Below are 27,493 nucleotides of genomic sequence, written 5' to 3' on the forward strand. Positions count from 1 at the left end.
TCAGCCTTTTGTTGAATTCAATAGTTTGCTTACTGCTGACAATCACCTTTTCTGCAGCAACACATCATCTGAAAAAATACATTCTGTTGTATCCTGTGGGAAGGCTGACATAGAAAGAGAAAAAAGCCCACAATATTGTGTTAATAGTTAAAGAAAACTGTTTTGGTTTGGTTTTGTTTGGGGTTTTTTTATATTGATTGTGGAAGGAAAAATAGAAAATAAAGGTTCATGGAATCATAGAGTATTCTGAGTGTGAAGGAACCCACAAAGGAGTTACATGAAAGGAATGACATTCAAAGGTGTAAAGTACACTTTCTCCATTATTAGCTACCACAGTTTCATTATTCAAATAAGAATAAGCTGATCTACATGTCCTAGCTAACAAGTTTTCACCACGTTTCTGCATGTTTATGAAGGCAAAAGATGAATAAATAAGAAATTAAAATGCCTCATTTATTTATTAATACAACTCTACACTTCTATAGTTATGCAAATCTAATTAATAAGTCTCACTGACTATTGTGCTATGCTTAACAATCAGATGACCACGGTACCAGAACATATTTAAAGGTAACAGGACAGGAAAAAATGGCAAGTAAAGACTGACTCCCATTAAATGGATTAATAAACCCTTTAATAATCATGAGTAGAAAGGTGAAAAGGTTAGGAATAATGTGTGTATCCCAGTCTCCTGATCTGGTCAACTTGGAGCTCCTCAAAATACAGGTGACTGCTTCAGCATGACTCTTTGCAAACAGATTTACTGTAAAGGTGTAGTTAGACCAGCACCACAGAAAGCACTCCTACAGAAATTCTGAGTACAGAAAGGGTTACAGGATTCAAGAAGCAGCATTGGCAAGTCTGGAAAAGATAGCATTGATTTGTTCATAAGATATGGAAAATTAATTAAATATGTCGCAGTCCTCTTCTAAGCCCAGACTGTGTCCTCTCAGAGATGCAGAGTGTCAAGTGTCAGCCAAAAAACCAACAGTCATATATAGATAATATCCCATCATAAAATTACATGGGGAATGGACATAGGACTCTCGTCTCCCAGTCATGAATGAACAGCTCTTTTGCATACAAGTTTTAAAAAAAAAAATTTACTTTTAATACAATGTGACTTTTTTTTTTCTTTTTTCTTGCCTGGGGTTTGGTGGTGGTGGTGCTGTTGTTTAGTTTGTTCTTGGTTTTTTAAATTTATGTGTTACTTGTTAAAAGACAACAAAGTAAAAACTGATTTTTCAAGGAATTCAGGACAGGTCCTTACACTTATAAACGAAATAATTTCTACTATTCTAAACTACATAGTACCACATAAATTTACCATCTGTAACAAATCAGAATATTAATTCCACTTTTTCTTATTGCATTCTTACAATACAGCTGACAGTAAATTGTGAAAAACAGTAAGAGTTAGTTATGTGTATAGATAGCCTTTTGTAGCCAAAATATTCCAAAGATTTTTGTTGTGTTATTAATTACTCTATCTAATGGTTAATCCATTTGATCCTTCATTAATAGCAGCACAGTTTAATAGGAAATCCACGACATTATCTCCTCTGCAGTACTCAAAGGCCTTGAACAACACAGCTTCAAGAGCAGTTCTGAGAGCAAACACAAGAACTCGCCTTGGGATTCTTCAGAGTAGCCAAAGGATCTCCAAACTACACCAGATCCACAGAGACCTGCTGTTACTGTATGTGGCTCCAGAGTGGTGAAAGGCACAGTAACATAGCAACTTTCTTAGGAGAGCAAGAAAGAGCATTTCTTCAAGGAAATCATGGGTTTAAACAGTATACATCGTGCAAAACAAATTACAGACAATTCACTGGGCTGAGAAGGAACATCCCTCCAGAAACACACTCCGTGAGTAGCATCACGTACTCTAGCAAGTGTTTAATCGTTGTTTTGAGTTCCTGTCCTTGAGCAGCTTAAAAGCAAGGCTTGTGCAGACTGGGAAAAATCCTGGCTGGATTTTCCTAGGCCTCAGACAATTGCCCACAACCTGCCACAGGACAAATCATCCAATCTCCACCTCGACCACAGCCTGGGTGCTGTAAAGCAGAAACACTTATCTCTTCAGAGACAATTCTAATTCAGGGCAGGTACCCAAGGTGCATGATTTGACTGAAGCAGACAGCAGTGCCTAAGTGCACTTACGTGATTCAACAGCACAAATGAACTCGGGTGCAAATGAAAGAACTGACACTGAGCAAACACTCCTTCCCATCTTTCTGAGGATTGCAGAAGTTTGCTGAAGAAATTTCATAGATTGAAGACACGGAAGGAAGATTTATCTGGACCTATTCTTAAGGCAAAGATTCCAAATCTCTGAAAGTCACTAAAGTTAGATTTTATTAGAACACAAATTAGTAGAACTAATTTAAGAGGAAATTCAGATTAGAAATTAAAAGGGATCATAAAGAAGACTCTACCCATTGCACCCTGCTGCTGTCTCACTATCCTTCCTCCCTGTCTCCATCTGTTTCATTCTGTAACTTAGGAGACTCTTCCCCCACATGTATTCAGCAGCTCCTAGGGAAAATATCACCTCCAGAAAGCTCCACATCCTGTAGACTGAAGCAGACAGAACAGCTTTCCTTCCTACTGCCAAACCTCTTCCTGAATATAATATATGCCAGTGCATCATAAGTGCACATTATGCACTAAGCACAAACTAAGCAGTTACACAGTACATCACACCATATTTCCCAATTCATAATGTTGTTCAAACTACAGAGCTTAGCCCCAAAAGCAGTACAAAATTTAAACTAATAGTCAGTTCTAAGACTATGACCTGTTCTGAAAAACTAAATGTATAAGTAGCCAAATATATAATAACTAAGTGTAGAAATAGCTATTTACAGTAAATTCAGTATAGCCTGTTGATTTATACTGTTGTGTATATTTACAATCAGGAATCTGGAGAAGTCTAAGAGTCTACTTCATGTGGGTTTGTTTCTACTTTAAACCTTTATGAAGTCATAATAAGTAATTTTACCCTTTACATAAACAAATGAGACTTTTCATGTTTCTGTTTACCAAGACAGAGACACAACAAATCTGCTCAAGCAGGTGACTCAAGCAGCAGCCAGAAAGAATTTTAAAAAGCCACATTCTAGCCTATAATCTGTATACCCCCTGAACTTTTATGTCTTAAGTTCCATGGGAAAAGTTTGTGAGGGCATAGAAACTTCTCCACAAACTCAGAGCTCACAGCTCAGATCTGAATTTCCTAACACAAAACACAGTTTTTGGAATCCACAAGCTCGGTATTTTTGAGCCAAGAGTCAGCCCAGAACAATCTAATATCTGTTTCCAGGCATATTGTTTCACTTTATCTCAGAAATTATTGACTAAACTAGAAAAAAAGTGCTGGGAGACAGGACCACAATACCATCCCAACATCATCAATGGTCAAATATTACAAAGACTTATGGTTATTGAGTTTTTTCACAACTCTATTTTGATTTTTTCAAAACCCTAGACTGCTTTCACAGTCAAAAGGATTCATTAAAATCAATTCAAAATGCCAGTAATGAGCATGTGTGAGAACATAACAATAATTAGGGGAAGAAAGATGTTTAATGAAATGAGGAAAATAAATTTCAAAGCAATTCTTTAACCCTAGTATTGCTATTAATTTTAAAGAAACCTCTCTGTTTCACTATGAAAGGTCAACACCTTCTGATAAAGATAATATGGTTTAATATGAAATCTTTATACCCATATCCAAAAATGAACAGACCAATTGCCATACTCAAACTTTTGTATTGGAAGAAAACTCTGATTTTTAAAATGACAGAATATTCCCAAAATAACAAAGGCCAGACAGAAGTCCTTCAGTATTTCTAAAGCGTCTCTAGAACTCTGCAAGAATATTTAATTACAACGGTAATTACTTTTTAAAAAGTTAATTAAATTGAATATGTTTAGTATAAATTAGTGATAAATTTATATATAAAAAGGTATGTTACAGGGGAGTATTAAGGCTGTAAAATGAACCACTACAAATCAAGGGTGCCTGTAAATTATTTTTGGGTGAGTGCTCCCCTAATGGGCAGCTATTCAACACTTTGTTCCATGTCCAGTACTCAGTGTTGGGCCCATGCCTCATTTACTACGTGCTACACAAGCCCTTTTCTAAAGACAGAATTAATTTCTAATGTGGCTTTCTATAGTATTCATCACTATAATTTTCTAAGTTCTTCACAAAACTTAATGAATTTGTTACAACATTACTGAAGATGAGAAGGCATTATGAGTGTCATTTTATAGGACAGGAAATGAAACAAAGAGACCAAGGACAAAACCATCTCTTAAAAATGAATGGCCAATTTGAAATACCTGGACTTTGATTTTTCATAACACTTCGAATTATATAACACTACATATGAACATTGTTATTTGGCAGCTCCTTCCATCATTCACTGTAATTCTTTCCACTTTTACAATGAAACAGGAAAGGAACACACATTCAACTTTCTATTACATTATCACTGATTCGTTCCCTACAAATTAATTCAGTGCATTGTGGAGTGAAAGTTCCTTGAGAACTGCTATACAGCAATATTATTAAAAACTGTGCAATTGTGCTCTAATAAAGAAGCAAATAAAAAATTATTGTGACAGCAACCTTCATTCTTCCACCATCCTATGCTCACTGCCTATGCAGCATATTTCAATAAAGGGGGTTTATTAAGTAATTTAAGAATCAGGCTGGAATAGAGAACCACTTTACTTCTGACTGTCTTTTACCTTTGAACAAATCATTCCAAGAGAGCATCCCAGTTCACTGCATCTCCCAGCAAGAGGGAAGAATGAACCTGATTTCCCAAAAAGAGAGCAAGAACATTCATCACTGGACATATTCATAGCTTTTCTAACTGTGGTCACTGGCCCTTCTCCATGGTTCTTCTTACACAGTTTCTTAACACACATTTTTAAAGTTGAACAAAACAGCAAAACAGTTTCACACACATACAATTTCTGAGAAATGCCTATTCGTTTTATCTCCAAAAGTTTAAGTTTAGTAAAAGGTCTGAGCCAACAGTGCTGCAATGTATATCAGTCAGATTTCCAAAGAGAGCATGGAACTAGACCCATCCACCCACAACATAGTCTCATGCTCAGCTACAACCTAATTATCTCATTTTATAAGGTGAGGATCACATGATCTTTATTTAAGCAATGATCAAAGTGGGGTTTTTTTCACATTTTTTTCTGATAACTGATAACTTCTACTTTGTGAATAAACCCCTCAAAAATCTAGTGCTGTTCTATTTTTACTTCTTGAAATCACTTAAAATTGTAAAAACCTCCATCATGATTGCAACTTCAGACTCGTCACAGTCTTCCCACACTTTCCTATTTAAAGATCTGTCTATTCATGCTGATTCTAAAATTCATACTCTCACCTCTTCATTGCTCAGGCAGTTTGTCTCTCTCCTCCTCTTTCTAGTGATTGGGCTCTATTTCCAGCAAGACTTTGTTGAGAACAGAACTATTCATATTCCTCTCTATCAGTACAAATGCTGCTTTTGAAACCAAGTACCATTATCAAATGCTATAAATCATATTCATTTGTGACCAAATGAAATTCTCCTTGTATTACATCAAAGTTGGGGGTTACCACCAGACCCATTTTCAGTCAGGATAATTATTCTGAACTTTCAGAGCAGCTGCCTGATTCATTCCTCTGTCATCTGTATCTAGCAGTCATCCACTGCCTCATTGTCATTGTTATATTGAATATGTTGGTGTCTGACATTACTTGTCCATTGTGATAAAACAAAAAGTCATTTACTGTGAAGTCTTCACTAAAAACTTGTATTTTATTATATGTAATCAGAGCGCAATGAGCTTCAAAATACCCCAGCACTTACTATTTATATGCCTTTTTCCATTTCAAGAAAGAGCATGCGACAATGAATTTCACATAAGTTCAAAGTCTTTAAAAACATACAGCAATAGCAAGTCATTGCTTCTTTTAGTGCACTTTAGAAAAATGTACTGGGCTAAAAAGGCTACAAAAAGACAGAGGGATTAGTGTCATAATCAGCAAATTGGGTAACTAAGTTTTATTTTAAATGGAAATTTTTTATCTTATGAAATTCTCAGCTGCTATTTGGAAAGGTCTAATAAGTTGTCAGTTTTGATCCTAAGGGGAGGCCAGAAAAATCTGACCTGCATTAGAATTTTATTCAGCTAGATTTTGCTAATTGTCTCAGCCCACTTTGTATTGACTAAAACTTTCAGTGGATGACAGAAATACCCATGTTCAGATGGCTAACTCTTGATTTTCTTTAGTGAAAATAGAAAGATCTACAAGGTTAATTATGTCTGGACACAACTTTTACAAGGCTAGTTAGGTGAGATGTATCTCACCATAACTGTCAGAAGTAAAATGAAAGTATGAAAATGTCATGGTAAACAAGGCTGGACTTCAGGCTGAGATCTAAAAACTGAGGCACGGATAGAATTACCTGGGGCATTTAAAGTTTGCAATCTTAAGGTGATTCTCCTAGAGTTTTTAAACCCTAGATCACAGCCATCTATCATTATTTTCTAGATATTTCATTAAACTCTTTACTGAAAATGCTGAAACAACTGATGGATTTACTGTGAGCAGCTGCTGACCCTTTTCCAGCTCTGCTCAAGAACATGGTCTATAAACAAAGTGTGGAAAGCAATGGCTTGGGAATTATGAGAAAAATACTAGCAAAAAAAAGCAGCAACAAAGAATGCACCAATCAGCAGGTATCTAAACATCAGTCAGTTGTTGGAAAAGGTCTAGATGTCTCCAATGATGGAACATTTCAGAACTCATAGCAGTCTTGTCAAGTGTGTTACTACTTGACAGCAAGGAGTACTCAATAAATGTACTTCTGTTTTGTCACACTGAACAAACTGTGTAGTCCCTTAACTCTTGCAGTATTCATAAAGTGTTAGAAAAGTGGGGGGAAAATACAAATAAAAAGCTGAAAAAAAAATTCGTTAAAATTATTATGGAATAAATTCAAATTTCTCTCTCCATTTTTTCATAGTTATCTGAATGCATCACCACCTTTGTAACACTCCTATTAATAATACAACTCTAACCAGCAGTAATTTTCAATATACCAGCATCAGTACTCACTAACCTGATTCTAATTTACTGCTTTCATTATATAGTCTCTACACACTGAAGAGATCTCTGATCTGCTTGTTCTGACAACAGAAGTGGCACATCTAAGACACAACAATGTTAAATTATTGTTTGACTTCATGTATTATTGCCAAAGGGGGATGTTTCTTGTCTAGAAAAGTAGTAAATGAAAGCAGTCAGATTTTCATATTGTTTTAAATCTTGCTCTCATAACTTTCAGTTTATTGTATAATCTCTAAAAATCTACTACATTTCCTTTTAGAAATAATTTTTTTAAAAGCTTCTATTTATGCATGGATCAATGCAGAAAATATGGGCATGTCAGAAGTAAAAATGCAATTTTAAAATTTGTTTATGCATTTATACATGTACATGCTCAAGCTTTGCTATAAACTGGGAACAGTCAGAAGTTAATCAGATAATAACTTCTACATCTTTATTAGCAGAGCTTTTACCCTGCTTCTCAAATAACCAAACACAGATCTTAACAATTAAAGAAGCAACCTCTTGTTACTCAGGCCTTCAAAGGAGACAGAACACACCCTTTATAAATTGCAATATCCCAACATTTTCAAAATTATCTTCCTTCCCTTTTCTCATTATTTAGTTGAACTCTGCTTAAGAAACCCTAAATCCACAACTGAAATGTTCCAGAACACACCCCTGTTGACTCCACATGACTTGTACAAACTGCTCAATGTTAGTTGAAGTTGAGATGCTTCCACTTTGCTGTATTCTATCCTGCTCCTTGAACCATGTTAAATTGTTAGTTCTGAGAAGTAAAATCTCTCACAGCAACCAGGAAAATACTGGACAGAAATTACATCATGTACCTCACTAAGCAGTGTCCTCTGTTTCAAAGTCACAAATTGTAACAGGTACTTGTACTGTAATAAATATAATATGCTACATCTCCATGCAGTAGAAACATTATTGTGTTACAACTTTGAAAAGAAAAACACAGGCAATTTTCCTTTAAAACAGCATTAAGCATTTTTAGAGTAAAATCTGTTTATTTCAATAAGAACATTCTCACTCAATAATAACATTGCTCATGTTAAGAACTGAGTGCCAATTCAGCAAAAAATATTGACAGAATATTAAAATTATAAACACTCACAAATGAAATTACATATCTGTAATATTGCCTAATCCATTTTACACAGCCTTTAAAACCAATATGAGGAAATATCTGAACCCTAGTATGGAATAAAATACAGAGTGAAAAACTCCAGAAAATATAAACATTCCCCCACTTGCTACAAATTTTGATTTGTAGGACTGGCAGTCAGGTACATAAAATAATAAACAGTTTGGTTAAAATAAGCAAATTGAAATAACTGAGGAAGGAAAAATGAGCCCCAAAGGTTGTTTTCCTCAACCCCAGTGCAGCCACCCATCCTTCAGAGGAGATTTATTCTTTGCCTCAGAGAGGAAACATTGGCCATCAGGGCAGGGCTCACTGACTCCTTTCTGGAAGTGACTTGGAAACTCAATTTCCACCTGAAACAGCTGCCAGACACTATAAGAAATATTATATTTTCCTAGTGATATTTTTTCTATAAACCAGGAACTAAATACAGCTGTGCTTTCATTTTCATACCTTTTTTTTTTTATTTTTTAATTGGCCATGGAAAGAAATACTGCAAACCAAAATGTGCAAATAGAGTAAATCTCTTCTTTTATTGTTTTTGGTTTAGATGGGGTTTTTTTAAATTATTAGCTTAATACAGACCAATTGAGATGTACTATTACTCATTGATATCTATCAAGCACAAACTTTTTGATGCATATTCTCTGAAAATTGAATTTGCAAGTAAAAAGGAACAGCAAACTGTAGCAAATACTGACAGTCTGTTTGTTCTTGGTATTTGAAAAGCAATGATTGTTCATCTCATCTACAACTGACCTTCACAGACCAGAGACTGTGGTAGGCAATCCTTGCCAACAGACATGAAGTGACACATTTGCATGATGTAGTCATACACTGCCTTCCTTAGAATGTTTCCATTTTTCTCTTTCCACCATTTATTTTGTTCATTCTAGCAATGACCTCTCCATGTTCTCTTTCATCAGCCATTCCCAGCATCAGGAAAGGCTCGAACACTTTAAAATCTGTCTGGCCACATTTTCAAAAACACCTACAGAGGCAGCATACATTTCTGCTCAACAGAAGTAGAAATCTAAAATTCTCATACCATTGATGGAAAAAAGAAGTGATATTGTTGCCCTTTAAAGACTTTTCTTCCCACATTTTGCATTGCTTGTCATTTTTAGAAAATTATTCTGATGGCCATGGCATTTCCTTAAGGGGCTAACTCAGTAAAGTACATTTATTTCCCCATAACATAAAAAGACAAATCAGATACATATATATTACTTCTTTACCAGTGTATCTTCATACTCTTTGACAGATACATTTTTCAACTTTCCCTTAATGTCTAGTTGGTTATTATATCTATTTTGTAGTGTACACTACTGCTTTTTGACCTCACAGAGTTTGCTCTTCCATTTCATGTCAGCATTACCCTTTATATCAAGTGACTTTCAAATTACACTTTGCTGTCAATGAGTTATATTTCTGGAACGTATTTTAAAATAATATTCACAATTCAAGCTAAGAAAAACTGACAATAAATTAATATCAAGGACTCAAGCTACTTTGCAATATGCTGAAATGGAGCTGAGTTATCGAGTCAGAAATATGAATTTGACAATGTCCACATTTAACTTAGTTTATGTTTTCCCTAAGTTTATATAATCCAAGGTTTTATCATCCTCTTGAGATAGAAATGACCCCCAATTTACTTAAATGATCCTACAAGAGTCCCTCAAATACTCTGAAGGACTTCACAGCACTAATTCTAAAGCTGAGCGTATTCCTGACTCCTCCCTGGACTTTACAAATGCATGCCAGGATTGGGTGGTTCAGGACCCACACCTGAACAGTGGAACTCACACTGCAGGACATTTGCATTAATGGAGGAGACTCAGCTATCCTCCAGTGCTTCATGTGTGCCAGCAGAGAAAAACACCCCAGCTGACATAGAATAATGCACTGGGTTGACCAAGAACTCCCAAAGGAACCAACGCAAAATCTCCCACGTGTCACAAGTAATTTATTGAAGTCAGGGCGTGTTTTCTTCCTGTTTCAACTGGTTCAGGATTTCACTATAGATCTTCCCTTGAAGTCCTACTATCAAGAATTCTCTTTTCCCTGGGAAGCCAGCATGGGAAGCAAGGCAACTGTAAAAGCACCACAGGTGTTTTCCCTTGACTGTCAGAAGGTAAAGCCAAGGGACTCTGAGGGATCCTTTCCTATGCATTTATTTCTCACAGCTCCAGCCTCAGGGAGCTCCAAGGCCTCCCAGGCGTCTGAGGAGTGACAGTTCCAGTCCCTTGGGAAACGTTCAGGAATCACACAGAGCACATTGAATATACAGAAGAAGAATTCAGAAAGTATCCACTCCTGTGAACCAAAGCTGAATATATTGACCAAATCAAATGTTGTGTAGTTGTAGATACTTGAACTGGTTTCATTCTCATTTAAAACACTGCTTCATACATCGGCTAAAGTCCACTGCAAAGCAAAGGATGTCTTGTGAATGAGGTCTCACCCACTCTTGCCTCATAAAGTTCCATAAATACTCATATCTTATAGCTATTTTACTGTAATACTAAATATTACATTGCAATAAAAATATTATAAATATTATAATACAAAAAATAATTATGGCACCTGTGGAGTAGTCTTCTAATTCAGACTTTTATCTCCAAGCAATATAAGATATGTTTTTTCTCCTATTTAACAGTTAAAAAGTTAGTTTCACCACTGTTAGTTTGTCCAATTTTTTTGAGATAGGGTAGCATATCAAAATGAATAATCATTAAATTGACCTTGTCTGCTTTGACAAAAGTTATTAAATAGTAAAAGAGGATACCAGTTGGTAAATTTACTAATATATAAGCAGAAGCTACCAGAGAAAGCAAACAATCTTCATTTCAAACATAATGTATGGCTTTTTAAGCAAAGCAAATCCACAATATTAAAAAAAACCCTTACAAAAATGAAAAATAAATGCATACATGGAAAAATTCTCCAACTCAAAGTAGAAGCAGAAAATGATTGGCAGCAAATCCTTTTCTTTAACCTGCCCAATAAAGCTGCAAGCCAACCTAGCATTTGGCAAATGAGTACACAGAGCCTGGGGTGAGATCATAATACTTTATTAGGAGCTTCAGATTCTTGGTGTGGTTATTGTTTTAATTCTCTGGAAGGCGACAGTTGGTTTGTGCAGTTATTTTAGCTCAGGGCAAAGACTGTGTTTGTCTGTTGCTCTTTATAAGTTCTGAGTTGGTAGGTTTGCTGAGGCTAATCTTTTCTCAAATCATCCCAGAATTGTCTGATTTAAACTATAATCTGTCACACTAGACTCTTTAAACACCAAGAAGATTTCATTTTAAGAAGAATTTTTTGTGTAAGTCTATATATTCAAAAGACAATGTCAGTCATTACTATTACTGCATTTACAAATAAAACAGATTTCTTTCAGTCTGTATCAAAGTCAATCAGTGTTAGATATAATTGGTGTAACTCATTATTTCAAGTCAAGCATGACAGTTTTACAATTACAATATATATTTAGTTTAAATTAACGTTGTCCCAAAAGGAAACATGAATTGTTCACATCAGTAGCAAAGCTGGTGGCTGCTGGTATCCATCTCCCAGCTCAGCTACAGCAAACATGTTCTCAAGAGCTAAAATTTATTGTTTATGCCCTTTAAGTTTCAACATAATTTTTAAATATCTGGAAAATCCCTGCTAACAGTTTTACTTATAGTGCTACTTGCTATTTATCTTCTAAAACACTCTCCTTGGAATGTTCTTGAGTTTAATTTTTCTCTAAGTATAACAAGTCTGCCACCTAGTGCTTTATGGTACCTGTAGTACACATTTTACTTGACAATGAGTTTTTTACAATTTTATTGATAAAAGAGGTCATGTTCTGAGTCCCTGAATGCATCATGTTTTCAGTATTTAAAGAGATTTCTTTAACAATTTTAATTCTCCTTTTTATTAAATTATAACATTAGTAACATGGTAACATAATCAATATTACTTAAAAATGGGCTTATATTAGAACTTTGACTATGAACAAGCCCAGAAAAGAAAGGAAAAAAATTCCAATAAGAAAAACAGACAGGATGAACTATCTGACCACGTCAATAGCTCTAATAAGCCTAAACTGCATTTTAACAGCATAAAAAAGGATGTATTATCTTATGCTTTGTCTCTGAGACAATATTGAGCTGATATTTCTAAAAATTCATAAATTTTCATAAATTTTCTGCATTTAATAATTAAACCATCTTTCTAGTTATTACTACTACTGACAAAAAAAAAAAAAAAAAAGAAAAAGTCAGGACTAACAAAGTCTTTAGTCCAAAGACCAGATATGAAAAAGTAATTAGACTTCTTAATTTTTAGCAAGTAAGACAAATTTTAAATAAAGAAGATAAAAGAAATAAGGGCTTGAGGGTTTTTTCCCAGACACCACATACACTGCATAACAATGTGGCTTAAAAGTTTTAAATTAAAACACAAATTTACTATAAGAAATTGTATGAGAATGGGTAAGGACTAGCACTTTACTTTTCCCTTTTTGAAATCCAGGTGTGTCAGCATTAGTGGGGCTAATGCAGTTTCAGGACTGGACTAGAATCCTTACAAGGCTCTTCAGCCAGAAGCAAAATTTGCTTTTTTGTCCCCAGCTCCCTGCACAGACACCAGATATTATCTTGAGAGTTTTTACTGAATGTACATTTCATAGTTTCTCACCAATTTTGCACATGAAAGTATCATTCTTCATCTTTGCGAGCTGCTGACATACTGAGGGAATTGCTTATTGCTATCCTGTCTGTATTTGTATCAAGGAAAGAAGAAACAGTCTTATAAGCCATAATGATTTTATGGCTCAGAGTTTAGAATGGCAGAGCAAAGCCATAAACCAATTATTCAGGTAAATCCCAAAAAACTCGTTGCAAAATGTTTAGTAGATCACATTTTTTCCTGTGGTTTATTATAAGCAGAAAAAGAGCAGCTAATAAAATTTAGCCATTAAGAACTAAAAAAACCCTAAAAAAAACCTAAAAAAACCCCAAACCAACAAAAAAAATGCTATGACTATTCTTTTCCTGTTAGTAATATTTTTGGGGGGGTTTTATATATAAACTAAATTTTTCAATGTACTCTCTGGCTTTCTCCCTGTATGTCCAGGAGACTGAGTAGAAAACTCAGAGGTGCCAATCAATGTGTACACCTGACCCCTCTGACCCTGAAGGCTTCTGCAAATGGACCCACCACCTTCCTTCCTTGCATGTTTTATCACAAAAACAGTTGTGAATGGCTGGTCAGTCACTGTGTAAAGCCATCCACAAATGACATTTCATAAAGCACAAAGACAAGAAAAAAGTTAGGAACAGCTCTGGAAGGAAACATCTAGAAAATGGTTAAAATAAAATCTGTACATTCTTTTAACAATTTTATATACAAATACTAAGGCCTTGTCTTTTAAAGGCTATAAATCCAACAAATATCTGGATCAGGGACATATGACCAAGAAATAGGTTTTAATTCCACAAAAAGCTGCAAGTCATTCACTTCCTTCCCGGTTTAATTCTCTTCGCAAATGACCCATCCCTCGTGACCTCTTAAGTTTTGGGTTCTCTAATCCTTCTCAAAGGTCAGGTTCTAATCCCTAAAAGCAGGCCTGCTCTGCAGCATGGGAAACTGTACAGTGTTACACTGTACATTTTTATATATATATATATATATGTATTGTAAAAGGCAGGTCTGATTTTTCTTTGTTTTCACAGATAGTCACAGGCCCACAAATCTGTCCAGCCAAAAGACGAGCACTACATTAATTAAAATTGTTCACTTATTGCAATTTTATTACATTGTGACTACATTCTGGCTCTGCATGGCCGAGGAAATCTTCTGGAATGCCTGAAAGCTTCCCACTCCAAAGTGTGCTGCCCTGTAACTCACTGTTGATGCCTGTTTTAAAACAGCAACCAGTCTGCAGGAGCAAATGGAAAACCCATTTGTTCCCTCTCTTCACCGTCAATGGTGGTGCCCAGAAATAATCCAAAAATGCTTCTAAACTATTTTTTTAAGGATAAAAAGGAATTAAAAACTGAGGAATGTAAATCCATGTGCATTTTTTCAACTTCATTGTCTCAGCTAGGAATTTTCTTAATGGACTAATGGGCAAGCCTTGAGTGCTCAGCTCATGAAAATTCTAACTACACGCAGGGAAACAATGTGATTTACACTCGCAGGACTGATCTGTTGTTAGCTTTTATGCTTCTGCATGTAGCAGTATTAGAATCAGTTGTATTTCTTGTTTGATATGTTGCATTGAAACTCAAAATAATGTACATAATCCAGACATTCTGGAAAGTTTTTGACCTTAGAAATATGACTATCTAAGAGAGGTTTATGGTGGAAAGTATCACATCCTCTCAAAACAAGTGATTGTTAGTACACCTATAATTCAGACCTTGTAATACATCATGAATTGTAAATTTAAACTTTCATTTTCTCTGGAACACTGGATTAACCACTTCTCCATTTATGATTTAAAGCTTTGTGTCTGTATACGACCCAAGTGAAGATCACAGAAGTGGCATTTGTCCCAGTGATTCCTCCCAATCTGTCTCAAACCATCTGGTTTTCCTGCGTGTTCCCTTGCACCCAGGAGCTCAGACTGTGACAGCAATGTATTCCTAATGCTGATGTGTGAAGAACTAATGCAGCCATTTGGATGCACACTTTGCTATCGAGGTGTCACTGCCATCCATCACGCTGGCCCAGACACCACGGAGCCAAAACAGCAGCCAATACAAATGCATCACAACAAAATGTTATATTTATGGTTTGTGTACATGCATAAGTCAGCTGCACAACCATCTCTGGCCTCCACTCAGGATCCATTTCTATGGATTGAATCAGCTTCTGATTGTTCAGGGCAAGATTGGCTCCCAACAGAAAGGCCCAGAGACACAGAGCCTCCCCACCAGAAACCCAGAGACAATCCAGAAGCAGACCTGTCCTCAGCTAACAAGGATATTTACAGGGGCAAACAAAACTGTAGCTTGTCAAATCACAAAGCTTTCTTTTGCATTAGTACTGATTTTATTTTGTATAAATAATCTTTCATAAGGTCTCTTCTGATGTTCCTAAGCACATTGAACACTTTTAGCTCAAGAAATCATTTCTCTCATGAAGTTCTAAGCTGCAAATTGTTGGATGTAAAAACTGTGTTTGTCCATTTGCTATACTCTTCCCCTGAAATTCATGTTCAGCCACTCCTGACAACAGGGTGCTAGAATAGATAGATCATCATGCAGCTGCTCACACATTCTTATACATTCAGTACTTTTCTAATTTCTGTATCTATGAGGCTTGTTCTCATTCTCTTGCTCTCAAAGAAATTGTGTTTTTTCAATAACACAATTCAGTCACAAAGAATGATATTAAAATAATTTTTTTAAAGCAATGTACAATGATTTTCACAAAATCTCGATAATACACTACTCCATGCCACATTACAAATTTCTTACTCTATTAAGTTTTTATAATTTAAAACAGAAAAACTACTACTGTCCAGTGTTGCCATGTTTGGAAATGCCATATGAGAGTGAAATCTGATTTTAACACACTGTTGCTCTGATCTCTAGGATTTGCTGCTCTCTCTCTTTATCCTTTTGGCATAGTATCTGTATTTAGATTAAGTCCCTGCAATGTTTCAGCATGTTACCTCCTATATAAATCTCATTCTTTTCAATCATGCCAGACCCATCCATAACCTTCCTGTGTTTTTATCTGTGCTCAGATCACTTCTTCAATCACAACACCATCCATGTATAGCATTAAAATTCTGTTTACTCTCCTACATCACTATGAAAGGAAACAAATAATGAAGGTACTAAAACAACCTGTGCTCTCCCAGTGACAAACTGTTTTCATTTACCCTCCTAAACAGTCCATTGATGTCAGTACCAGCACCTGCACCAACACCACACTGCTCCCCCTTCCTTGGATTGAGGATGGCAATGGCAGGCAAGAGGGAGCAGAGCACTGGGCAAGAACTAGGTAAGATGGGCAGAGAGCTGGAGGAGATAAAATCAGTTAAGCTTTTACAGGGCAGAGAATATTCCCAGTACCCCAAGCTGCAAAAAGTTCCTTTAATGCAACAAGTACTCCTCAGTCCATACCTGCTGCTAAAGAGACATCAAGGTCATCCAGTACTACACAAAAGTTACCCAGACACGGGGGATTGAATCCTGAAGTTTTGCTTAGAAGAGCATTCTAATTTAGGGCAGTATTTACACAAGTGAAAAAAAGGGCAAAATTCAAATGCTTCAAAATGGTCATTTTGAAGATTGCTAAACTCAAGCATGTGACTAAAAGTTGAACAGAAGAAGATCCCAACCATACAGCAAATTATCTGCATTCACTGTAGTAGAAACAGAAGTGCCTAGAGTTTTTATTTCCCAAATCATATGCTGCTCATAAATATATATAATTTTTTCCCACTCTTCAGCAATAATACTCATGTGTTGTAAAAAATACACTTCAAGGAAAAGTGACATTTTAAGCATCTAAAGAGAAAGTTTCTTAATGAGGAGTGAAAAAAAGCACAGAAAAAGTACCATCCAAATGCCTGTCTTGTACAAAACTGGAACATGGTATGGCCATATTTTAGAACAGAGATAACAAATTTGAGCATCTCCTCATGATTTTATATATATGTTATATACATATATACGTACATTTAATACATTATTTACCAGGAAATGGCTTATAAGAAACTGTCATTGAAATCTTAGATCAGTCAGTTATCCACAAATTAACTGATTATTTTCCATTAGGATGCATCATCCATCAAATACAAGAAATACAGAATTTCATTATTGTTTATTTACTACACTAAAATAATTCTGAGAATTGTTTATATAGGATACTTTGAATGGCTGGAAGTATTAAAAGAAAATTTATCATTTCAAAACAACAAGATCTTTAAAATATTTTGAAATTTGACAGAAGACAAATAACAGTAGTGAGTTAAAGGTGAAAGGGCATCTTGAATATAGTACAATTTGTCTCCAACATGATTTATAGACCCAGCCTGAAACATGATAGCAAAAAAATAAGGTTTTTCATGGAGGTGCCTGAGGTCCACAAATCTCATTACTGTCGTTTCTTTTCAATCTCTTAAATTTAATAACATTTATTTTTAAAGGACAAAACAAACATTGACACACATATCCAAACCAGTTTATATATAATTGTCTTTAAAGTATGAACTTCTCATGTACTCTAAACTCTAAAAAAAATATTTATTTTATTATTATATAGATACAAAAAAATTATTCTTCTAAATACTGATATTGCAGTTTTAAAGTAAGACACTTTTCTTATGCAAAAAAAACCCAACAACAAATGAAATTGAATTTATTGATCAAGAGTATCTTAAAGACACAGTTTCAGGCAGTATTTTCAACTAAGTCTACAACATTTAAAATTTATGTTCCAGCTAAAAGTACTTGATTCAAAGTTATGTTGTCTGAGAAAAAAAATAAAAAAACCCACACCAATGTTCTCTAATAGCTGGCAAGAGGAATAAATGTTTTAGGCCTAGAGATATGTCAACATCTGTAATATAGTATGTAATTTACTATTTTGTTCTGTAAAACATACTTTGCAGATGTAAACCATTTACGGTAAGAAAGATAGATTAGCAAAGAAAATAAACATTCCTTTATTAGGTAAATGATACCTTAAAGACACTCTAAAATAAAGCTTTTGTGTACGTTGTAAAATGAAATGCAAAGAAATAAGGCCAAAAATCAGAAGACAGGTTATAAGTATGTTCAGACATCTGTCTTTATGTATAAATTCAAGTTTGAAGTAGGGATGATGTTAGAAACAACAGACAAACGGATCTAATTGTCTGACACTGAGCAGGTACGTGCAAAAGTCACAAAAGTTAAAATAGTGTTCTCCAACATCCCATCTGTTTTTATGATGATTAAAATTACTATTGAACTTGATATTGGCATAGTAAAATTGGCACAGCTCACTAAGGGATTTCTGCACATGGGTAATAAGCATTCTCATCCCTTCAGGTCCTTCATTAAGACTATCAAAACTGCAATGCTTCAGAGTAAATTTGCCAGAGGCACCTTTTCTACAACATTAAGAACATGGAGACAACCCACAGCCTCCTTTTATGACACTGTGGAGAGCAGCTGTGTCTCATGTCCCTGGGAGGCAGACTGGCTAAACCACTCAGAATGTCCCAGGGAATAGTGCTGTTTATACTATTTGCATTTCTCCACCACAAATTCTTTCTTAAAAGCATTGACACAATTAATATTCCTTTCATTCACATATGATGACATACAGAGAATCACACCATGGCTTGGTCAGTCCCTCTAAGCTAGATGTAAGGAATCAACTTTTAGTAGACTTTAATTTGTGTTCTTGTGGACAAAGTAATAGAAGACCAGTGGGGCATTTTATTTTGTCAGTCAAAATATCAATGTGCACAGTTTTGGAAAATCGCCAGGAACTTATTTTGTTTTTCCAAGGAAATTAAATTATCATATAATACATAATCAACATTTCAGTATGTAGCATTAAAAATACAAGTACTCACAGTAGCATGTTCCCCTAAGTGGATTTCCAAGATACCTATTTTCAGAGTCACAGCTGCAGGGGGAAAAGAAAGACAAAACCAAACACTGCCATTAAACACAGTACAGCTTTAATAAAAATGCAGCTAGAATACTTATTCAAATAGCATGAGTTTCAATACTAGCAACACAAATATATGCAAGTATTTAATACAGTTCTTAATGAGAGTGTGCCACTTTCTGGAGACACCTGTCATACAAGAAAACCAGAGTGACCAGACCCTTGAATAAAGAACTTCAGTCCCCTGCCCAGTGTGTGCCTGCTGTAGGACTCAGGGCAGGAATTCTGGTCTCTCTGCCCTCTAATGAGAGCCAGGCAGCCACAACAAGCACTGGATCTCCTTATCCCTGTCCCCTCTGCCACAGCTGATTCCCTCCCTGCTTTCGATCTGGCACAGCAGCATCTCAGCTACTCCATGAACTTCAGAGGCAATTGCTCCTCTTCACTGACCACACAGGGCACCAGGTGAAATTCAAACTGAATATGATGTACTGATGCTGCTGACAGGATGTGTACATGATGAGGGCTGGAGAAATAGCTTTCTTATTGGAAAGTTATATTGCTATTTTCAGAGACATTAAATATCCTACAGAAATTCTGTTCAAATTCAGTTATATAACATTACTCTAAAAATGCCAAATATCTTAATAGAAAATGATCAATCTGCTTTAGGTTTCCTTAGCTATTTCATGGAAGTCTCCAGCAAGATTACAGTTTTTTCTTAAACATACAGAAAAATTCACAAAACAAAGAGAAAGGTAATCACTGCCTATTAAATTTCATATAAATATTTTCCCAAGGGTAATCTGAATCATTTAGTATCTTGCACTATCTTTTCATTACTTTATTTTAACAAACTTAATTTGGAATGAGATATTTTTGCTGTTATTTTATTTGTGATTAGTATTAAAAACACAGTCTAACTTGGATGTCATATCATTTAACAAGTTTTAGACTTTAACATATTTTGATGTTTGTATATCTGCTGGTTTCCTCAACAGTTTCTAACTAGTGATTCCTAACATATTCAATTTTATTATAAAATAAGCAGAGAATCTCCTTGATCCTTTGTTACAATACTATAAGGAAAATAATCAGCAGTAGCAATATGATGCAAAAGTAGAAAAAAGATGTTTTGGACTCTGCCCTTGCACACTCCTGATCCCACATTAGCATGAGAACTCTTTGCAGGGTCAACTATACAGAAATTCAACACTTTTTAAATATAAAAATTTTAATAATTAATCTTCAAGAAAACAACCCCTCCTATGCTTCAAGTCTAACTGCAGAACACAATTTGTGGTCTTGCTCACAAAGACACTCTGGCCCTACAGTCCTTTCCACAGATTTTAGAAGAGAGTCTGATCCTGAAGTAACTCTCTTGCATGCACTCAGAAAAGAGAAAATAAAGCAACAACATAGGTCTGCCTGACACAGCTTTTTTTCTAAACATCACAAAACACCAACATAAAAACAGCTTGCTACTGAAACAATAAAAGATATATTCATGTCTAAAGGGGCCTTTAGGTTTGGAATTCTGAAGGACAGCTAAGGGAAAGAGACCATTTTTAAACTAAGGGTTTAAAAGAATTCCCTTTTCTTGTGTGTAAGATTGCCACATAAATGATATAGTGTATAATGCAGCTAATGATAATAACATGATAGAGGTTATTGTAAGAGCACTATTTTTTCTCTTGAATTGTTTCAAATGCAAAGTAGACTAAATGAAGGCTGTATTTAGAATATGCTGAAGAATTAGAATATTAGAATATTAGAATACACCTGAAGAAAAAAAATTACAAAAAATAACTGTATTTAGAGTCTGAGGATGAAGGCAAGAAACTTCCCCTGCTGCTCAATGCTAATGGCACTGACCTGTGCATGACCTGGAAGAGCAACACCCAACTCCCAACAACAGCAACTTATCCATGGGGAGAAAATCAACAAATTCCTCTCTGAACTCTTGCCCAGTCACAGCACTCACCTGTGGTGCTTTGACCCTGAGAATAAAGGTTTGGTTTTCTTTGTTTTTTAATCTTGAGAATCTTAATGAAAAAAGACAGCTGTTTCCATACAGCCTCCCTTCTCCACTCAGCTGCCCTTCTAATCAGATACAATCATCTCCTATGGATCAATACATACCAGAACCCAGGGATTTCCAGCACCACATATGCCTTCCTTGCATTTCTATTTCTATTTATATAACAGAAAAAACCCAAATATACATGAAATAAAAATATCTATAAACTCCATCTATTATAACGCAGCCTTCACAACTTACAAGAACATACAAAAGAATGGTTAATACAAAAATTACTAGGTTTTAAATATTTTGTAACATACAAATATTCATAAGTATTCATTCAAATCCAAATAATTACCAATTCCCTGACAATTACAGAAGTGACCTTCAAATATCTTGAAAAGAAAATGGCAATGCAATTTTACAGCTGTTTCAGTTGTTTCAGCATCATGTGCAATGGAATGATAAAATATGCACAATAAAAAAAGAGCAGTGAATTACACCACAGCAAAACATTCTTGATGTATTATCATATAATACTTTCTGTGGTGGGAGGCTCATGGGAGTACTGAAGGAGGGAGTGATTTTGGGCAGGACAGAGCCCGTGCCAGCCCTGGTGGGGGTTATCCCAGAGAAGCTCCCAGCCTGCCAGGAGCAGACACACTGCTCTGCCTGTGCACAGACAAAAGGCACCACGGGATGTAAGGGAGGAAGAACCTCTCTATGGACAGCACCTGTACAGCACAGAGAGAAATCCCAGTTCATCCAGTGCTGCAGGCACACAGGAACCCCAGCAACTGAAGGGGCATGAGATTCACCTGTTATCTGTGGGGTTTTTATGCCCTCTCATTAAAACAGTTGGTTTATTACACCATTTGTTGCCAGGCCTTTCATGCAGAACACTTCCATAATGTATGTCAGGAATAACATGAGGTGGAGTTTTTACTAGTTAGGGAAGCCTGTTTTAATTTAAATGGAAGATACTACTTAAACACTTGGTTTTCAGTGGAGGGAAAAAAAATGAAACTAATAGGATTAAGAATACATCTGAAATTATTCAAATGAGCATGTATGCTGCGTTTCGATTAAATTTAGTTTTGTCTTTTAATCCTCTCCTATTTTATTAGCATACATATTGCTCTGCATTAGTCACTGATTATGGTTCCAATTACAAAATTTCCTATTTGCTGAATTGTTTCCTTATGAGCTTTACTCATTGTAGTAATTTTTGTACCTTTTCCAAAAGCCAGCACACATTGGACCATATGTGAAGCATAATATATGCCTCATATCTGAGAAATGGAAGCTACACTCATTATTTTATGTGCCATAGGGCCATGATCATTTGCTTTAAGTGGTCATAATGAATGAGCAGTTCCATTCTGGCAGGACTCCAAAGACACAGCTCCCATTTACAAGGACAAATGGAGGAAGGCTCCTATTAGGTTACGTACAAGTTCTATGGTTTGTTCCAATACAAAAGTATTCAATTCATCAAGCTCACTGACCTTTGGATGGCCTGCCATTAGCACTTATTTCCCAACTTCTCCCTCAATTATCCTTTCAAAACTGAACCATTTTCTTTCACTTTCTTTTTATCGCCCTGGATTTTCTGGAAGTTCGAAATAGGAGTTATTGACAAATGCATTTAAAAAATAATTGCTCTCATGTTTCTGACCAAGATAATTCCTCACTTTCTCTTTAAATACAATAAATCTATGTAAATGAATACATGTTTACAGTAAGACTGCCAGATTTGGGGGTCTTTTTTAATTAATGAAAGGCTTCTTTGTATGACAGAGTTTACAAACAACCTTTTGTTGAAGCTCAGCAACGTGTATGCTCTTGTGCTCTCTACCTTGCAGGCTTAAGAAAGCAAAGGAACTGACAGCAGGAGAATATATATATTTATATGACTAATTTTAGTGTTCTTACTGGGATGTCCCTTAAGGAAGGGAACACCTTCAAGCTTCTCACCTGAGGAAAACTGTCAATATAACACCAACCTAGATAGACAGCTTTCTAGACAAGTGATTTGAACACCTAGAAGCCTTCTTATAGCAGTTTATTTAACCTTTCACAGTAAAGACAGAAGTTTCTGCAGCTCTGCTGCTGCCACTAATTGTTAAATCTTTCAATTAAAAGCCTTTCAATTAATAAAAAGAGCAACAGGGGAACACAAACCTAAGTACAGCTGGGTTTTCCTTTAGCTGAGTTTGCTGTTAATACCAAATTCTCAGGGAAGGTCACTCCAACACAGGATATTATTTTATTGAACTGGTTCCTTATTGACACAGTTTTATCTAGTTCTGGCCCAGACCAAGGCTTTTCAACTATACAGTTATAGCATATTATATAATATAGATATTTATGACCCTTACCTCATATTTTGTCCTTGTAAATTAACAGACCACTTCCACAATGTCTGGGGGAGAGCTGTCACCTGGCTGATCTATAGCTGGTCATAAACAAGTTTGGGACTTTGCCCAGGTTCCCAGCATTGTGTCTATAGGAGGCTCACAATAAATTAAGACTAACAGTCTGCTTTAGCAGAATATTCCTAGTCCCAGACTGATTACTTGCTCCAGCATTTGGATGAGTCAGAATAGGTTCCAGGACTAGTGCTCACCTCTGTCCTAGCCTTTACTCCTCCTCATTGTGTTACAGTGCTGCTGCTGCCCTCCATCACTGATTGCTGCTTCTGGTCCCTTTGCCCCCAGTTCCTGATCCTGCACAACAGGCTCTTGGTTTTTATTCTGCTTTCCTGGTTCCACAGTGGTATGATGCAACAGGGGTTTTGAACAGTGAAATACTATTTACATAACAAAAATTTGGTTATTTGGGACACCTTGCAACTGAAGTTCAAACAGTGTTTGTAAGGCTAAACCTAAGACTCCTCTAGTCCCATGGTAAGCCCTGTGGCACTGTAAATGGATATGAAGAATTACTCCATACTAATATATATTACTACATCCTTAGCATTGAAAATATGTCCATGCTGTTGACTGCAGCTTTTGCAGATAATTATGAGACAATTGATGAACATTTAGTTCAGATTCACACACAGTTTTGTATGCTGCCTGTTGGTTATGTCTTCTTGAAAGTCATCCTGCTCTTACATTTCCAACAATGAGAAAATAAGCTGAGGTATGTGCTTAACTACAGTCAATAGATGTAACTGGCTGCAATTAATAATTTTGGAAGTAATGCCACAGAAAGTGCTGATTTTCAGCTCAGGAGTGGTGATCATGGGCGAAAGCAAATATCCAAGAACAACCACATCTTCTGACCACCCACAACAGACAGCAAGGAAAATGAGTGACCTCACAACCAGCACCTACAATGCACCAGCCACTGTCATGTTTTAGGAGTTCAAGCATATTGAAAAGATTCAGAACCAGTATCATCTTTCCACAGAAGTGCTAATATTTAGATGTAATAGTTGAGCTCAGAAGACATATTTAATGTAAGCAATGTCAATGACTGCTTGGTGATTTTCAGAGAATAGGTTCAATTGCTAATTACTATTGCATTTTTCATACTGCGATATAATCTTTATTTTGTTGAGGTGAAATGTGTGAAATACACAAACTTTTAATCCATAAATGCAAATTTATCCCTCTTACAGGTATAGGTCTGCTTCCTGACTGCATTGACATTGTACTCTGAACTACAATGTCCCAATGCTTTCCGTTAATACTGCAGTATATTCAGACAGACAGACCTCTCAGATCTTTGGTTCTAATGTAAAAATTGGACACTTCCACTTCTCACACTGCCAAGATCCTTCCAGTCATGAGTAACTTCAGATATAAAGAATTATCAGCCTGCCTCTTAAGATAATGATAACCTAAAAGGGTAAAAGGTACCACGATTTATGTTTCCAGTTAGAACTTTTTAATAATGTGGGGGAATGATTTATTTGTTTTTTTCTTGTAAGTGCATATAACGATGTCTTGAGACAATGTTTTTCCTGTAGATCAATTTGTCTCCTCCTAACATAATTCACAAAAAAGGCCTAGGCCAGCAATACTTTTTTTATTATTAATCTAGGCTGATCTCACAAAAAGAAAAAAGTATAACATTCTAATGTCATAAGAAAGTTTTCCATTTCCAGAACCCCCAATGATATTCAAATCCTTCTCTGCAAGATCAAGAATAATTAATATTATAGAGTTCCTATATACTCATTGAAGTAATAATATTTCAAATCACAAAATCCATTGCACTCCAGGATAAAATAAGCTTTCAGTGAGGTGTCGTTTATCATATAATTATATAATTAAGAGAAGAAAAGGTTAATATCTAAAATAAGACTTTTCTAATAAAGTCTGGATTCTATTTAGTTCTTCTATACAAGAATAAAGTGACTTATGGCCATCATTTGGAATAGCTGGATACCTCTCTGTTAATCTTCATGAATAAGGCACCAAGTGGATTTCATATGCAAATTGTTTGATGCTGCTTACTCTGAACAAGAAAAATCTCATGTCCATGGCCTTACCCTTTACCTCTGGCACTCCTTTCTCTACAAATGGCCATGTTTTTGGCAGTGATGCACAAACTTGAATGCATGCAAAAAGGTGAACTTGGAAAAGCAGACTTCACTCTTATCAGTCACTGTTCTTTCAAAGTCAGGAAAGATAAATACTCATATTTCTTCTCTCACATTTTGACCTACAACAGACATTTCAGACATTACTCCAGCCCTTAGAAAGTCAATGTTAGAATATCCCATAATTCAAAAAAAAAAGCTATGCTTACACTGAACTGAACCACAACTCTGAGAAATTAGCATTAGTTCTCAACTACTTCTTTCCTTTTAGAGGGAAGAATTAGATAAGAAGCAATGGTAAAATAATCATGAAAACTTATGACTGCTTAAACTGAAATGCGGCTCCTCCTAAATGTTTACTTTTCAAAATCCAGTGAACAGTTCACAAAATTCACATATGTTTAATCCTTGTAGAAGATAAATATTGATGAAATGGGTTAAATGTTAACTTACTGTCAACAACAGAATATTCATAGACTCATAGAATGGTTTGGAAGGGGTCTCACAGACCATATGACATAAATATATGCAAGTCACTCTGCACTGGAACAGGTTGCCCAGAGAGGTTGAGGAGTTTCCCTCACTGGAGATATTCCAGAACCATCTGGACACAATCCTGTCCACATGCTCTGGGACAGCTCTGACCCATTCTGTGATTCTGTGATCAGCTATTCAGCTGTTCTGGCACTTTCCAAGAGTGTTTGCATATTGCTGTTGTTTAGAAATCTTTTCTCAAAAAGAGTAGGAGAGGCAGCATGTCAAAATATTAAATATTTTAACAAGTCCTGACAGTCAGAGCAAATGCATCGTAAATGGCTTCATCAAGTAGACCATATGAAAAAGAAATATATATACACACACTTAATCCCACGTGGTTTACTGCATTTTCATTAGCCATTACTGAATTGTAAAATTTTATTATTACTAAATGTGTTTGTATTAAGTATATTTAACTATTAAACAGCATATAGCTTGTTTTTAAAAAATGTGCATTATAACATGACTCTTTTATTATTGTTGAATTTAATCTATGGTTTATAATACAACTATTTTATTGCTGTTGATTTAATCTATGGTCACTCTCTGAGGGAAATTATTGCAAAGAATTACTCAGTTACAATCTCAATGCAGAAAGTTCAATGCTGTGGTATTACAGAGTGCTATAGAGTTCTCATCTGTTTGAATTTGATCTTCTTTGCATTCATTTCACTTTGTTTTCAAGATTCTGGGATGGGTTTTGTTTGTTTGTTTTTGTTGTGTTTGGGATTTTTAACAAAATCACTATTTATATGAGACTATAATTTTGAGGCAATTTAAGGAAAAGGCAATTTCAGAAATATGTATTTCAGGATGCCATACAGACACTATAATTTCCAGAAAATGGTACAAAGACAGGCAAGTTACTTTTTGTCTTTCTACTTCAAATTACATATGGTAACTTTGGTCATTTTCTTGTCATTTAGGACAACAATTTAGCACAATATGGCAATTAATATTTCCAAAAATATGGGAAATTCTGACTAAGCAAAGACAAAAATGACAATTCAGAGGCAAAGCACATCACATATTCTGGAGTGGACACTGTAGCTCGATGTCCAAATGCTGCTTATACATGGATGTTCAAGAATACTAAATGCAAAATGAAGACAAAGGTATGAATAAATCAGAGTGTCATGACTTTCTCTAGGCTGTCAGCTATACAGTATCAGGGAATTTCAGAAAACAGTCCTATTATCTGAATTATTGCTCTACTTGCAGCAACATCTACAGTGCTAATGACAAGTTATATATAAACACGATGCACAAATACCACAGATGCTTAAGTACAATACATTCTGCAATTGGCAAGCTATCATTCTTACCCCAAGGAAGCCAAAACTCTAGTTTTCAAGTAACTTTGATTATCCCTGATGATTTTGGTGTTTCTGATAAGATATTCTTTTACTTCTTATACTTTTACTTATTCTTATACTTTTACTTCCCATAGCTGTTTCCTAA

At 35.5% G+C, this 27,493-nt stretch overlaps 1 protein-coding gene across 3 annotated transcripts in view; it reads right to left on the minus strand.

Moving 5' to 3' along the window:
• ATRNL1 (attractin like 1) overlaps window positions 1-27,493 on the minus strand; it is a 435,468-nt gene that overhangs the window by 256,075 nt on the left and 151,900 nt on the right. For all 3 annotated transcript variants that reach the window (XM_033066085.2, XM_033066084.2, XM_033066086.2), the window contains exon 21: window positions 18,880-18,932. In XM_033066085.2, coding sequence (XP_032921976.1) covers window positions 18,880-18,932 — 53 coding nt within the window. The remainder of the gene's footprint in view (window positions 1-18,879; window positions 18,933-27,493) is intronic.

Source organism: Catharus ustulatus, chromosome 8 (assembly GCF_009819885.2).
Source record: "Catharus ustulatus isolate bCatUst1 chromosome 8, bCatUst1.pri.v2, whole genome shotgun sequence".
Classification (NCBI taxonomy): Eukaryota; Metazoa; Chordata; class Aves; order Passeriformes; family Turdidae; genus Catharus; species Catharus ustulatus.